At 33.7% G+C, this 16,375-nt stretch overlaps 2 protein-coding genes across 2 annotated transcripts in view; one reads left to right on the plus strand and one right to left on the minus strand.

Annotated features, from left to right (window-relative positions):
• The window catches only part of LOC128672441 (transmembrane protease serine 12-like), a 27,223-nt gene extending 15,036 nt beyond the window's left edge, over positions 1-12,187 (plus strand). Inside the window, exons 2-6 of the mRNA XM_053749588.1 lie at positions 7,373-7,482; positions 7,646-7,752; positions 8,216-8,355; positions 9,290-10,008; positions 10,763-12,187. Of these exons, the coding sequence (XP_053605563.1) occupies positions 7,373-7,482; positions 7,646-7,752; positions 8,216-8,355; positions 9,290-10,008; positions 10,763-10,924 (1,238 nt within the window). The 3' untranslated portion in view covers positions 10,925-12,187. The remainder of the gene's footprint in view (positions 1-7,372; positions 7,483-7,645; positions 7,753-8,215; positions 8,356-9,289; positions 10,009-10,762) is intronic.
• Positions 12,174-16,375, minus strand: part of LOC128672440 (scavenger receptor class B member 1-like) — a 23,136-nt gene continuing 18,934 nt past the window's right edge. The window contains exons 7-12 of the mRNA XM_053749586.2: positions 15,992-16,116; positions 15,481-15,642; positions 14,889-14,995; positions 14,412-14,530; positions 13,843-13,968; positions 12,174-13,665 (exon numbers count right to left, since the gene is read on the minus strand). Of these exons, the coding sequence (XP_053605561.1) occupies positions 13,336-13,665; positions 13,843-13,968; positions 14,412-14,530; positions 14,889-14,995; positions 15,481-15,642; positions 15,992-16,116 (969 nt within the window). The 3' untranslated portion in view covers positions 12,174-13,335. The remainder of the gene's footprint in view (positions 13,666-13,842; positions 13,969-14,411; positions 14,531-14,888; positions 14,996-15,480; positions 15,643-15,991; positions 16,117-16,375) is intronic.

The raw sequence follows: 16,375 nt of genomic DNA on the forward strand, positions 1-16,375 counted from the left end.
TGTGCCTCTCGGCTTCGCTTGAAAATTACGGCATAAACTGCACACTGGTCAGCAGTTCAGTTCACTCGTGTGTATGCAACTGCTTATGTACTAGATATTGGCAGGTCTGGTCAAAGTCATGTCGAATGCCTTTAGGCGACATGAATAAAATCTTTAAAATAATAATTAAAAAAAATAATATACATAAATTAAAAAAAAATCAGGAAACGAAAGGGAATTTGAACCCACGTCCCTGTCTATCCGGAGCAATGCTCTTAATCACTGAGCTATCGACACCATTGCCAGTTCAGTCCAGAATATCTTCATCTCATTATTGTTTTTTAAATTAGGTGGCGCTAGTGTGCACGGAATAATCGCCTTAATGCTGAGAGCATTAGCAGTCAATCTTTGGAACCCGCAGAGAAAATTTTTCACACATCGTCAAAGATAGAAACATTAATACACAACACAATAAACAAAACAAAAAAGTAAATAAACAAACAGAAGACATGCCGTTTAGCGCACCATTTGGAAGTGCATTTTAGAAGTTCTAAATGGAACAAGCCAGTCATTATTCAACGAATAAACTACAAATTGAGAAATAATAACAATAAAACTTTTTTCATGAAGGAACACGTGGTTTAAATCTTGAATGTTATTCTTCTTCTGTTATTGTTCTTTATAATCGCATTCGTCATTATTAATTGTGGTTGTCATGTGAAATTAAACAGGAAAAATAAAACAATAAAAAAGACAACAATAAAATGCGGTCATAAAACCCATGCTTATTATTATTTTGATCTTTTCCAAATATTACACAACACAATCTAATAAAAATCAAGCAAAATATATTATCAAATATTATACAATGGTGACTTGCTATTTGCACTTCGCATGCATGTGTCTAAAGCTTTACACCCACTACTATGATAAAATTTGTGCTATACCTGCACAAATTTATGTGTTAATTTATCTTCTAAATATTGTTTTTGTTTTTTATAACAGTTATGGGATCCCCCACTCACTTACTCTGAGTAATAGTATTTTTATGAATTACTTACTTATAATTATACAGCACGCGGGGTCTATGGTATCGGTGGCAAATCTGAGGTTTTTAGTACTTGTAATATTTTATTAAATACCTACAAACTTATGGTGAGTTCAATACGTTCGTAGTCTACATTTTATGTATGATTTATGTATGATGGAGAACCAAAAGTTAACCTTAGTAGTGGATCCAGAACTCCAACTCTTTATGGCTGTGGAATAACCGGGAAAACATCGAACGAGAATCAATAGGTTTGTTTAAAAAAAACTAGTTCGGAACAATTTGTTTCTAAACTGTCTGAAACGGTTTATTCCGTTGAAAAATCGGTTTCAAATTAAAATTATAGCTCAACTTATGTATCCACTGTAACTTACTATACCCTATTCATCTTGGACTGAGACAAAAGGTAAACAAAAAAGAAACGAGAAATTAACAAAAGTCAATCATTTAAGTAAGCGACATAACTCCATAAAACAACAACAACAAAAAATTTAACATTAACAGAAAGTAAGAACAAAATTAAGAAAGGAATAACGATAAATAATGATTTTTTGTTCAAGGTTTGTTTACCTTTTGTCTCAGTCCAAGATGAATAGGGTATAGTGCATTCACGCCCTGACATAAATTACACAACCATATTCCGTATGGTCATTATTCTTAAATTGACTATTGGACGCATTATTATAATACTAGCTGTTACCCGCGACTTCGTCCGCGTCATTTTTTACTAAGGACGTGTATATTGTAGGAATATATGTTTATAGACGCGATATTTTATTACAATACGTTTCTATAGACTACGTTTTTTGTTTTACCGTCTTTTGACAATATGTACAGGTTTTGGGGGCTAGATACACGGGAACACGCCACATACAATTGCCCATGGGAAAAGCAGTTTTTCTCTAAGTGTACACCTGCTACCTTCAGTGTCTGCCCTTGACTTTTATTTATAGTCATTGCAAAGGCGGGTTTTAAAGGGAACTGCACTCTTTTAAACTGGAACGGCAAGTCTGTTGGAATAATGGGAATACGTGGAATCAGAACATTTTCTCCTTTTGCCGTTCCGGTCATAATTGTTCCTTTAACGATGTTTTTCCCCAAGTGCGTAATTTGCAATCGAGTACCGTTGCATAGCCGAGGTGCATCAAGATTACGCATTAATAGAACGGGGACACCAACTTTCAACCTCAGGTTATGGGAAGGCACGCCTGATAATTCTAGAGAGTTAAGAAACTCGACAGGGTTGAACTGATGTTACGTGTTCTGTATCCATTACATTATCTACAGAGAGATATTCCACGACGTCACCTTCCACTTCTGACATAATATTTTCATTAATCTGTCCAGCAATTTCGTTCGTTGGTGCTAAAATTGCCCTTTCACACAACCATTCTTGGTCTCCCATATTAGTCCGCAGATCAGGATATACGTTGTTTTTTAGATCGTCAGTGCTGCCAACAATATATACAGAATTCGTGATTTAGTGTGATCATACCGTTAATGTCTGTGGCCATACGATCTTCACCAATTTTCAGGAGAGTGGCCGCATACAGCCCCGATTGTGAATCGTTGTGCAGTTGTACTCTCATATTTGTAGTCAGACTAAATTTTTGCACATGCGCCCATAGCGTAGAGGCCTTCAAACATGCGTTTATTTCATCTGCCGGTGTACCTCTAGTTATCACGGGTAGAATCTGTCTGAAATCACCAGCCAAAAGAACAACCATCCCTCCCATAATACTTCTGTTGCTTTTTATGTCTTGCATTGTTCGGTTTAATGCTTCGACTGCTCTCTTGTGAGACATAGTACATTCATCCCAAACCAACAACTTACATTGCTGCAACATTCTTCCGCGCTCACTATTTTTACTTATATTGCAAACTGGCATTTCTTCATGAGCTAAGTTTAAAGGAAGCTTGAGTACTGAATGTGCTGTCCGGCCACCACTGAGCAGTGTGGCGGCAATGCCAGAGGACGCTACTGCAACAGCAACTCCCTTATCTTTTCGGATTTGAGCAAGAAGGAGATTTAAAAGAAATGTTTTGCCAGTGCCTCCAGGAGCATCAAGAAAAAACAAACCACCTACGCCGTTTTCGATTTTTTGCACCACACTATTAAAGACATTTCTTTGTTCTGGGTTCAAACGTGGAACGGACTCCGTTATTTGCTGTTGTAAAAAAGCATGGTCATAATTTAGTTCGCGTAACACATCACTACAAACTTGCCCTGTCCTACGTGGTCTACTCATCCCAAAATCTGATAAATCTTTACCAGTAATAGTTATCACTTGGTCTTCAATCTTTGTTAGGGCTTCGTCATAAATAGAATCAATGTATGTGACATTAGGATTATTTTCTTGCAATCTATATAATATATCGTCTGACATATCATTTCTGTACTTGTCCCACAATTGCTGAGGATTCGACAGTCCACATGTCGAAATTTTAATATTTTCCAAACGTGCGACAACGACGTCTGCCCTCACGTGTCTGCACGTTCGTGTAAGAGTAGTTAGTGATGAGACCTAGATGTTATGGACTTAATATTATGGTAAAAATTACTGTTAAATATTTTTCCTACGCAAATTAAGCCACCCCCGTTAACCCCCATAGGTGTTGATTTTCATAAAAACGCTTAGATATGTATCTCATAATTTGTATTGCAGAGCATTATTTTAGTGTCACGCAAAATATTTAAATAGAATTAAATTTCCCATACAAACTTAGCCACCCCCTTTAATGGGGGTGAATTTCGAAAAACCCTGAAATACGTGTTTCATCATTTGTACTAAAAAGCATTAATTCAAATTTTCATGCAAAAATGTGCAATAAAAATATTTTTCTCATACAAACTTTGCCACCCCTTTTAACCCTTTTAGGGGTTGAATTTCCAAAAAATAATATGCCTATGTCCTTCTCATGAATGCAAACTATCTACATACCAAATTTCAGCAAAATCGGTTGGGTGGTTTAGGCGTGAAAAGGTAACAGACAGACAGACAGACAGAAAGACAGAGTTACTTTCGCATTTATAATATTAGTGTGGATTTAGATTATAAGTTGTAAGCAATGAGACTTGTGTGATGTAACTGTTACATCATAAAAAGTAGGAAACGATTTGTTTATTTGAGATGTCATGGTGTTTATTTATGATAGATATTATACAATTTAACTCATTCGTTGTCGTTACGTTATTATTCGTACATGATAACCTTAGCCTAAATAATATATACGTTTACAACTCTCTTTTTCACTTTAATTTGACATACATAACGCTTCTAATGCACCTGAAAAATAGTGACTCGATCGAAACATATTCGCATCGCAACATTCGCAACAGAACGTAAGGCAATGCGTGCGATTTTACTACGACAGAGCAGGAAGGTGTTATGCAATATGTCGCACATGTGATAAATTATTCAGATTTGTACGATGACCATTACCACGTTACATATTAACGATGTGACCATCGGTAGTTTGGACTTAGACAGTTACTGATTGAGCTGTAACAATTCAATATAATTGCTAAGCCGTGGACAGACTTAATTATAATTGCTAGTAAAATTTAATTTAGATTTTTCATGTTTAAGGCTAATTTGGCGTTTATTGTGAAACCTTGAACATAGTCTTATGTTAATTTCCCTTCTAAACAAAGTGAAATCTTAGTCATTTTATCGCATTTTCTGAAAAAGTGGTAAAGTTTATTAGATTCATATTATCTCTCGTCCAATTTCCCATTTCCCCGCTACGATTTCCCCTCCATTTTCTTCTATGTGTATTGTCTCATTTTTCGCATTATGTCCCGTACCGTTTTCCGCAACGTATCCAATCCCGTTTCCCGTAACGTATATCGTCCAGATTGAAACATAGAAATGTTAAATATATCATAAATAATATTTACAATTTGCACATCCTTTTATTTTACCGACATCAGTCAGTTTCTTCCGGTAACCATACAATAATTTATTTATATTTTGCGAGGTAAAATAACAACAAAACATGGTGTTATATAGAATACACGTAGAATAGGATAGTAGAATCAAGATGACATAACACAATTTGTCTAACTTCAAACATTACTAACTCACTGTTACACTAAAATTAACGAAAGTGCGAAAAGACTATTTAATGTGTCCACTTATTGAAGTAAAACAGAGGTACTTTTTTGAGTGGGAGTTTCGAAACCGAACCAAAGTACACATAATTTGAATACTCGACTCGGACTTTCGCGAAGTATGTTCCGACCATTAACATAGCTTTTTAATTGATCAATAGAACGGTATACAATGTGGAGGACATAGAATTGATATATATACTGACTTTGATGGTTCAATACAACTCAAACAGGATCTTGAAATCCGATACTAGAATGTTCCACTCTTTTTTTTTCTTTTTTATATTATGCAAAGGTCACCGCAGATGGCGCTACTGGTATAACTAGGGTACACAAACATTGCCAATGGAGGCAAAAAGCGCCAATTTTCAATGTTGTTGCAGATTTACGACCAAAAATACCTTCTACGCGATCGTGGTGCGAGTTTAAAGAAAAAGGAAGAGAAGGAAAATAATCTTATCATGAAAATGTATTCCTAGTATAGTAGTAGTATTTATGGTGCTGCTTGTATGGAGTTGGTTTTTTTTTATAATTAAATATTATAATGCCCAAGTCCTATTGGACTACTGGACTTTTGCCACAGACGTGCTGTGGGATTAGCACGAGGTTTTTCGATATAATCGATTCGCCATCAACTAAATAATATGGAAAATTAACTTAAAATTAACTAATACTTTTATTAATACTTTTCTTAAACCCATCTTTTCATCCTGGTATTTTCAATCTAGGTCGTGTCGAATGTTTTAAAATCTGGCCCTAGATCTAGATGACATTACATTATATAGACCTAGACCAACTTCGTTTTCTGAAACGCGATAATATGAAGATGATTACTCGTATAACAACGCGATTCTTGATAAACTTCATAATTAGGACATTAGTAGTAAAGTTATCTATCTATACTATATATATTTTAATGCAAGAGGCCAAAACAATTAAAAGGCAACTGTGATGAGTTTGTTCACGTCTACATCGATAGAAATTTCGCAGGAACCCGTTTTATTATCCTCGATTCTACCATGATGACATATAAATATTTTATAACGATTATTTTTTTTAAAACAATGAATTTCAAAATTAGTATATTATGAGTTGATAAGATAAATACTAATGAGTATGCAGTAAAAATTAGTACTTAGATTTCTTCTTCACTTTCCTATTTTGTGCACAATTTTTTGATGTCCTTTATAAGTCTTCATTCCTCCTATATTCGCGTCCATGTTCACTTCAATTCAAATTCAAAATTCAAAATTCAAATTCAAATCATTTATTCAGAAATTAGACCTTCACAGGCACTTTTTCTCGTCAATCTTTAAATTTATAGTTATTTCTCACAAGCTAGAAACTACTGGCATTTCGGAACGACCACTGCTGAGAAGAAATGCCGAAAGAAACTCATTTGAACAGTGTTGGTCCCTATCATGCCAGATCGGCTTACCATTATTGTTTCTTACAATGTTTTTTTTTTTTTCTTTCTAATAATATATAAACTTCAATTTGATGTAAATCTTATACGCATTTAAGTAAATTGAACAGATTTAGATATAATCGATAGCCAGATATATGAGGTACAAAAAGAGCACAAAACTATATAACTGCTAAGTATGTCGTTTATCCACGCACGTGTTAATAAAGTTTTAAACAGGCAAATTTAATCGTCACAGGCGGAATTCCGAGGCTCCACAACTCCACATCCTGGCGATAAATTAATGTAATTGATTCAATTATTGCATGCAACACAAAATCACCCGGATCATTTACATTGGAATATGTCCGCATAGCCATATAATTACTGCTTATCATGATTCCACTCCGTTCCGATGTATGAAGCTGACAGTTTGGAAGCGAAGACAATGATAACAAGTTTGATTATAATATTGATGATCGAATAGCATGCGATTATTTTTGTCAACGTAATTATAGAGAAATACGTGATTTACATGGCAATGATAAAGCAGTATTGATACATAAATATCAAAAGAGAAGTTTTGGTTGCAACAAAACATTGAGTGCTCAGATATATTTTTCACATTATGTACCTAGTTGTTTTTCGTGCTTATATTTTGTAAAACGTATGGTTTAACTTAAATTTGAGCAATGTTTTCAGTGTTAGAATTAAAATCCTATTTAGTTAGGTATCAAATTCGTGTTCACATTTTGATTCATTTCGTACAGAGAGTTTCATCATGGGTATGTGTAGATTTTTATGTCTTTACCATCATTATTTGCAGAATGTGGTGTGCCTCTGCGACGTCATACGCGTCAGCCTCGGGAACGATCAACTAGCCAGCTGCGCATTATCAAAGGCAAAGAGTCGAAGCGAGGCGCGTGGCCGTGGCAGGTATCAATTATAATCTTTAATATCTGTATAATTTTCAATGTCTGTTTTCAATATATCAATTTGTTATTGCCAAAAATTAAACACAACACAAACAAGTAGATATAACAATATTTATACAAGTGAATGTAAGTAGGGTTGTCACAAATTAATGATAATATTCCAGGTATCCTTGCAACTGCTCCATCCAAACTACGGCCTGATCGGACACTGGTGCGGCGGGGTGCTGGTGCACCCGCTGTGGCTGCTGACGACCGCGCACTGTATTCATAAGTAACATTTTAATATGAATAACTCAATTAATATCACCAAATTTGTTATCTATTATATCTGCATTTAAGTTTGATTAGTAGAAAAATCCTTTCGTTTTAATTCCACTTTCGCCGTCCATCCGTCCGCCGTATTAAACGATGTTATAAAAAGAAAAGAAAAAAAGAATGTATTCTTGTTTTTCTTAAAACATGGTCTCCGATTCCAAGCTTTATAACGACAACTTCCGTGGCGCAGTGGTCACCACGCCCTTCCGCTATCTGGAGGTCCTGGGCATATATTTGTACTTGTGACCACAGACCTTCGTCTGCGATTCTGGTTTCTCATTGTAGTTTGTCTACTTAGTTTCTATGTTTGTGTCCATCGGACCCATGATACTAGCTTACTAATTGCCTTTGAGTGTGTTCCATGTCTTCCATCTCTTCTTAAATTATTGACATACCGACTTTATATTCATTAATTCCAGTGAGCTGTTCAACCTTCCGCTGCCGGCGTTATGGACAGCGGTGCTTGGCGAGTGGGACCGAGCTGAACAGAAGGGATCCTATGTCCCAATCGAGAGGATTGTACTCCATCACCGGTTCCACAACTACCAACATGATATAGGTTTGTTCTCAAGAGTTATTGGTATTTAGCTGTAGCCATATTGGTTCGGCGTTTGATTTATACCTATATAAAGGGAGAAGATGACCTTATGGTGTCGCGATACATGTTATAGTTCAACGTTGTTAAGTTTTAAATACAAAAACTATATTTCTAAGCTAACACTGCTGAAAAGAAATAGTTGAAAGAAATGTATTGACCTCTGTCAACAAAGGCTTTCCATTCTCATACTACAATATCCTGTAATTACACATCTCCCATATTCTCCAACGGGATAAAGCAAGCCAAGCACTACCGTTTAGCAACAGAAATAGATGGATGTGAATCCCCAAGGCAAATGATCAGTATAATAAATAGTATTAGCACTGAAATCTACCATGATTTTTTAATTTTAATAACAGTAAAATATGTACAGTCAACACATGAACCTACTCAAACTCGTTAAAAATTCGCCTCTATTTTCACCGCACATAGATCCTTTCAGAGTAGCTTGACGAGTGGTTGACTGTACACCATATTCTGTTTTATTAGTGGTCTACTTACTAAGAATACTTTAGGCATAAGTTTAGTGGGTAATAAGCTTTAAATATTGACCTTTTTAACCCGGAGATCTTTTGCTACAGGAAGCATATTTTCATAAACTTACGTCTTGTTTGGTCAGAACATTACAGGCTTGAACACCTGATTTTATTATAATAAAACTATTTATTGTACTTAAAAGTGTAATAGTCACGATTCCCGGTTATAACGCCAGTATCAATAATAATAAATAATTTGTAACTACAAAGGTAGAGATTAATCTCGAAATATCTCACAATTTAAAATAGATAATTATGTTATTTATAACTAGTATTAATTTATTGACAAAAGGATATAAAAAATTCAATCAATAGAACTTCATTGATACTTATTAACATAATTAAAATTATCCTTTCAGCCTTGATGAAGATGACAAAGCCAGCAGATGTCAGTCCAGGCAGCCGCATAAGAACAATTTGCCTGCCACCTTTTGAGCCACATATCCTAAACTTCGACACAGAGAAGAGTACTTCGTTCTACTTAAGACCTCAATCAACACAAGAACCAGTGAGAAAAAAACAAAAGCCACCGAAACCAAAACCAGATACAGCTGTCAAATATTTAGAAAAACTCAATAATTTAACTAAAAACATGTTTGGTGGATTTACAACTAAGAAACATAAGAATTTAAGATATAACGTAAGAGTAGATAACGACTCGAATAGACAAAGCGATAGAAAGAATGTTGAAGAGCCAGGCGGAGAAAATGAAAGAAGAAATGCTGATATAACGTATGCTAGTGCAACACTAGATAGTGTCATAAAGCTGATTAGAAATAGACTAGTGAATAACAATCGTAAAACTAGCATTAACGATAGAAGTGATAAGAAGCTGATGTTTGGTGAAGAAATAGATCCTTTTATTGATGATAGTAACAGATTGGACTTTAAAGATGAGTGTTATGCAACTGGGTGGGGAAGAGAACAGACTAATGGGACTTTGACTGATGTGTTGTTAGAAGCTGAGGTGCCAATTTTGCCATTAAAATTGTGTATAGATAGGTATTCGTTGACATTGCCATTAAATGATGGCCATTTATGTGCCGGAAGCACTGATGGCAGTACTGGTGCATGCGTGGTAAGTTTACATATTTATAGCTATTTTTTAAATTGAAAAAGTAAAATGAGAATAATGCATGTAAAGTAAAAATAATTCGTTTTCAGAAAATTATGGTTTTCAGATTAATATGAGTTACACTCCGACCAAAGCGTATGATCTTTTTATGTAATAGAACATAACAGTGCGAAATTTAAAAGAATGACTATGCATTGGAATCTTACATAACATTCCAATCAATAATATCAAAATCCTGTAATTACTATGTTTGTTAGAAATGTCTAGTCTAATTAACTACTTACTGTAATTAGTCGTCTCGAAGACAACGATAAACATCCAATTGAACTTTATTTGCTCCTAGGCCGTATTGAATGATCTCAAGCGAAAAAGTACGGAAGTGATGAAACAGATCGCATCGCGATCGAAAGCGAAAGTTAATCTGTATCGCCGATCTGGCATAAAATATAGTACAGAATAGAAACATGGATAGTTGCCACCAATAACTTTTCTAAAGATGTCTCTTGATTTGTAAAGGTTAAGTGGAGGTTGATGAGTGAGCAAAATTAGCCACCTTCTAGACACCGTACGACCTCCGAGGTACATTATAAAGGGAGAGGAAAAATATTTATAGAGAAAAACATATTTTATTGGAATGATCAGAGATTGTAGTGGGTGAATAAAGATTTCAGGGTTTCTGTTCAGAATCTATGCACAATTTTTACTTCAATTGTGTAGCCAAATCTTTTAGAGTAAAAATAAATTTTAAAACTTCCAGGGCGACAGCGGCGGGCCTCTCCAGTGTCGATCTGGAGGTCGTTGGGAACTCCGAGGATTGACCTCCTTTGGATCAGGCTGCGCTAGGCGAGGAGTACCCGACGTGTATACAAACATATCACATTACGTCTCCTGGATCTACGCACACATATACGCCACATAGATTAGTTTGAATAACAAACGGATTTTACCCTGAAGAACCCAATTTCAGAGAAGGTTGGTCCAAGAAACCTTTTTGAAAATTATCTTTTTCATATTGAGGTGTTCATGGCATGAACCGAAACAACATGGCCAGATTTAGCAATAGTTTTCGTGAGGAAAGTTACCAACGTATTTTTTTAAGGTTTTATTTTAAGTATTGTTCTGTTTCTTTGTGTGACCCAGATTTTTTATTTATGACATACCTCACTGAGTGTAAAGGCATCCTTCGTTGACTCTATGAGTAGATGCTATTTGATGAATGCTACAGTAATGTTATAGTAATAGACGTGTTAAACTTATTAATACGAGAACACACCCGACTCAGATCTAATTGAGTTAAATTTGTAAATATACCAATTTTTAAAGACAATTTGTCTATGTACCTCCTTATCGAGATTGGATAATTTGTAAATTGTGAACTTAACTATATTACTTATCAAATTACACTAATTTATTTTGTGCCGATAATGCTGTTAAAAAAAATTGAAATTAGTATTTATTTCAAAATTTAATGTAATTCCCTTTGAGTATTTACTTAAAAGGTAGCCGTAAAAGATGAATAATTACCATTTTATAAATATTATTATCTAGTCTGCCTTTATGTAAACATATAGGCATATGTAGTAATCTAAAAATTTACGTATTTAATTAATTTAACTGATTCAAATCTGACATTAGATACAATTTCTTGCTGGAAATTCACTCTGAGATTTTGGAATTGGACGCCTGTAACAAAATAAACAAAACACTTGCGCAATCGAATATTTTTATTTATTATAGAGCAATTTATTTTCTTGATATTATCAGGAAAATAAATTGCTCACTTAATTTTACACTCAAAACTCAAGGCAAGTACGTATTTACCGATATAAATGCTACATTGCAAAGTCGTGTTCGCTGTGATTACGCAGGACGTTGTAGAGCGTGTACGTGTGCTCCGTTGTTTTCTACATGTTTTGACACAATTTCTGCGTTATCTGTAGACGGACGTCAAATTGAAAAAATCAAAAAAATCCTCGTCTGAGCTCTTAAGCACTAGAATATATTTTATTACCATTTTTTAAGTTTCAATCCACGACCACTCAAAGATCTGTGATTTAAATTGCATGTAAATACTTATCCTTAGTTTTAATAATTATTTTTTTTATTTATATCTTTATGTTATTTATATATATTGTGTACATAATTTAAGTATTTAATAAAACAATAAATTAAATTGTCAAAATTAATTCATTTATTTCAATATTTCCAGCCCTTTTATTTACAAATTAAAATGGACAACACTGACGTTCATTAATAAAACAAGAAATAAAGTTATTACTTTCATAAATCTGTAAAGAAATAAATACACTAAAATCCAATAAATTTCACAATTATTACTGCGTATATAAATGAGGCATTTCCATCAAAAATAGTTATTACGTTATAATATATATTATTTACTATTTATTATATATACTAACCTTTTTTATTTTGTCATCCAGTTGATTCTTATAATATTACATTTAATGTCACGACCATTTTACCATATATTTTCATTCATAAAAACAACATTATATAAAAAAAAAACAACTTTATCACATAATTTAATGTATCTTATTTCTTTTTTCTTTTTATTTACAAGACCTTATAGGTATTAAAATTAAATTAACAAATTACAACACTTGTCAACCTTTTAAAATTAAACTACTTAATGTAAATAAATTATTATAATGTACAATGTTTCTCCGCGCTTGTGTGATGAGATTTTAACGGTTTTAAAAATATTTTACTACGGTTCTTTTCTATAGTCACGATTTAGCTAAACATTAAATAAAAATAGTTAAAGACAAATGTATGTAGAATTACATAATCAAATCAATGTACTAGATAAATAGTTACTTATATATATATTTGTCAATTTGATAAGAAATATTCATGATAACGACCTCAAAATAAGGAATTATCATTACATAATTCTTCAATTTATGACACTTACGTGTGATAATCATATTAGCATTGTACTCGTATATACCTTTATAATTACAAAATTAAACAGACACGAAAACGTACTATTTTGCATAATTATTTCTTACGTTAATTCTATTTATTTCTAAAGAATTTGAAAACGTAAAATAAGAATATACAAAACCAAAATTTAAAAATTTAATTCTCATTAAATAGATTTACATAATATGAACAAGTGCTTGAGCACCAGTAATATCTCTATAATTGAAAAAAGACCTACTACGTCATATATTTTTTCTTAAAGGATCAGATTCATCAACAAATTTGTTCAAAATATTATGCAACCGTTATTCACACGCCTTTTAATCCACTACATTTACTTATCTTAATAATGGCACCGGCATTTAATTCAGTCATCACAAATGTTCACGTATTTCTTCTAAAAACTAATTCTGAATCATCATCAACCACTGATAGTAGTAACACCGCTTCTTTTGCTAAATCGTCATTATCTTTAAATGCAGAGTTGTCTACCATATTTACTAGTGCTGTGCTCTTCTTTCTCTCTGGGTTATCCTTTTCTGGATTGGTTTCTATCAATTCATACTTCGGCTTCAGAATTCTGTAGCAACCTTGGACGCTAAGAATTAGTCCAACTATAGACAGTAGAACTTCTATTGCGATAAACAGCGGAGGTGCAACGAGAAAACGCAATTTGAGAAGGTTGACTACTTCTGGTGGTGGTTCATTGCAATACTGTAAAAAATTATAATAGGTATAAACATTTTCAACAAGAATAAAAAAATCACTTTTAAAATTTCTATTGATAATAAATCAAATTATTATTATTTTAATGTTTATTATAAATGTATATAAGTTATCTGCGATTGAAACGAAGAAGAAGGGTTTTCTATGAATGTAATTATGTATTACCAGTGAAAGCCACAATAATGGAACCATTTTGTCCTTGAAAGGTCTTGTGATGGGGTTCCCGACAGAAGTTCTCACAGCTACATTGACTTGTATCTTTGATGATAAAGACACTGGTACTCCTATGGTCTATAAGAAAAAATATATATTAAAATATGAAATTTTATTTGACACAAAGTGAAGATGATATAAAATATATCGTTATCAATATCGTTTCGATAACCCTTTGCGGTGTTACAACGTTTTTATAAACAACTTTTGATAGTTTAACGTCCAAACTTATACATTTCCGCCAAAATGGTTTGTTTTTGTCTATTCAAGAGATGCGCCTGAGCGTGAGATAATTTTTACTGATAGTGTAAAAGATCAACATTACGAAAAATTTGAACTTGATGAAGAACCAATAACTTAATAGAAAACAAATAAGAATTCTTCTCATAGATGAATTTTAGCAGCCAATCAACTCAATTTCAATTCAGCCAATCACTCCACTACACAGTCTAGCTTTGCAACTCCTGGCTCTGTCTATCCTGTCAGTAATACTTGGTAGGCACTGTAAATTTATTTATTACCGGTTCAAGCTCTAATATAGACGAATGTAACTTGGGGTCGGGATGCATGCCTTCGTAGAAACTTTGCTGGTGCGGGTCTGTGTCCAAAAAATGCGGCTTTGACAAAGCTATAGGGAATCCTGAAAAAATATCATTTATTTATGTATAATCTTAAATTATGACTGTTTATTAGTGGTACATACAAACACGAGTAAAGCAAAACAGACAGTTACGATTGGACAAAGGGAATTTCTTAGTTTTGAGGTATAATAATAAATCTTCTTGTCGATTCGGCTAAATTTGTGAGGTGCTATAAGATAACATTATCTGTGGCGTCACACATGTATTTCATGTATGTATTTTAATGTACATGTAGGATGGCATGAGAGTAAGTAAGTATGGATTGGAGAGAGGCACCTCATTGGCAGTCCATGTCAAAGCTCTGGACTAGTTTTCTTTGCTTATAAATAATTGAAATAATAATAGGTAATCACTTACCATAATAACACTTGCTGACGTCCACAAAACCATTCGGTAAACAATTAACTGTACATTTACACGCATACGCTGATGTGTTACTCATTGCCGACTGCTCCATTGCAAATCTGGAATCAGAAGAATTCAATTTTAGTTTCTCAAATATAATAATTTTGAATTAACTCTTCTTTAAATTTATCCATAGTAGATTTTTGCGATTTAATGCATATTTTAAAGCTGAAGAAGAAACTCGAATTATAAAGTTGCGCCAACTCGGCCAAGAGCTAAAGTGGGATTGGGCTGGACATGTTTGCCTCCGGAGAGGGCCCGACAGGCTACCCTTCTATGGGTGCCAGAAGGACGTACACACAGACGGAGACCGCGAAAAAGATGGTGACGACGATTTTGATGGCTACCTTCGGGGGTGGCAACAGGCTGCCCTCGAAAGAGACTTGTGAAAAAAGGAAGCGAAGGCCTTTGGCCAGCGATGATACACAGCAAGAGGCTAATAAAAAACACATTGAAGATTTGAAGTTCTATTAATAAAATTTGACCATGAAACTAAATAAAATATAGCCTTAAAGATCGCTTGGAATCTTTTCTTATTTTTTACCTGTAATAATTAAATCCATATTTCTCATTAGTTTCCTCTTTAAAAGCGAAGGGGTAGACTCTGCAGGCCTGCCTCCTGAAGATAGGGATAATCCGATGCTTTGGAATATTTGGGGGCAACATCAGACCCTCATAGGAGCCTTTTATGCGGTTGCATAATGTACTGAAATTAAAGGATTTTATTGTATATTATATCTAAATTTCTTGAGTATAGAGCGCAAAACATTTCTTTTAAACTAGCGGAACGTTACGGTAAGTAAGTTGCTCAAGTAAAACCATAATAAATTAAGGAATCACACTATCTTTTGTTGAAAACCATACAACTCGTCCAATAGTTTTTGAGTTTATCGCGTTTATACAGACAAACTTCTTTTTGTAATATGTAAGGAAGGAACATTAATATTTACACTTTAAACAATCTTGAAGCGTTATAGCGATTAATGTTATAGTCTATCATGTTCATAAAATATTGAGAAATATCGAGATCAATTGTTGATAAAAATGACAATTACCTAGTGTTAAGGTCTGTAAAACCCTGTTCCACTAAGCCTTCGGAGTTATCCCATGAATGTAATGAAAATCTTGAACTTGAATTACGAATTTCTACAACTGCTGTTGCATCCCTTTGAGCATAGAACTGTAACGTGAGAAATAATATTTTCCTTTCTAATATAGTTGATAATAAACATAAGATATTTTCGAGGCATCTTGGTATAAAACTTTGAAACTCTTGTATCTTTATTCTACAAGCACCTTAAATAATCGAAAAATGTATTCAAATTTGTATTAAATACTAGCGGACCATTTCGGCTTCACTCTGGCAAAAACATAATAAACTATACACCTAACCTACCTCTTCGATCACTCTATTTATTTAAAAAATCAGAACCAGCATC

Source organism: Plodia interpunctella, chromosome 9, assembly GCF_027563975.2.
Source record: "Plodia interpunctella isolate USDA-ARS_2022_Savannah chromosome 9, ilPloInte3.2, whole genome shotgun sequence".
Classification (NCBI taxonomy): domain Eukaryota; kingdom Metazoa; phylum Arthropoda; class Insecta; order Lepidoptera; family Pyralidae; genus Plodia; species Plodia interpunctella.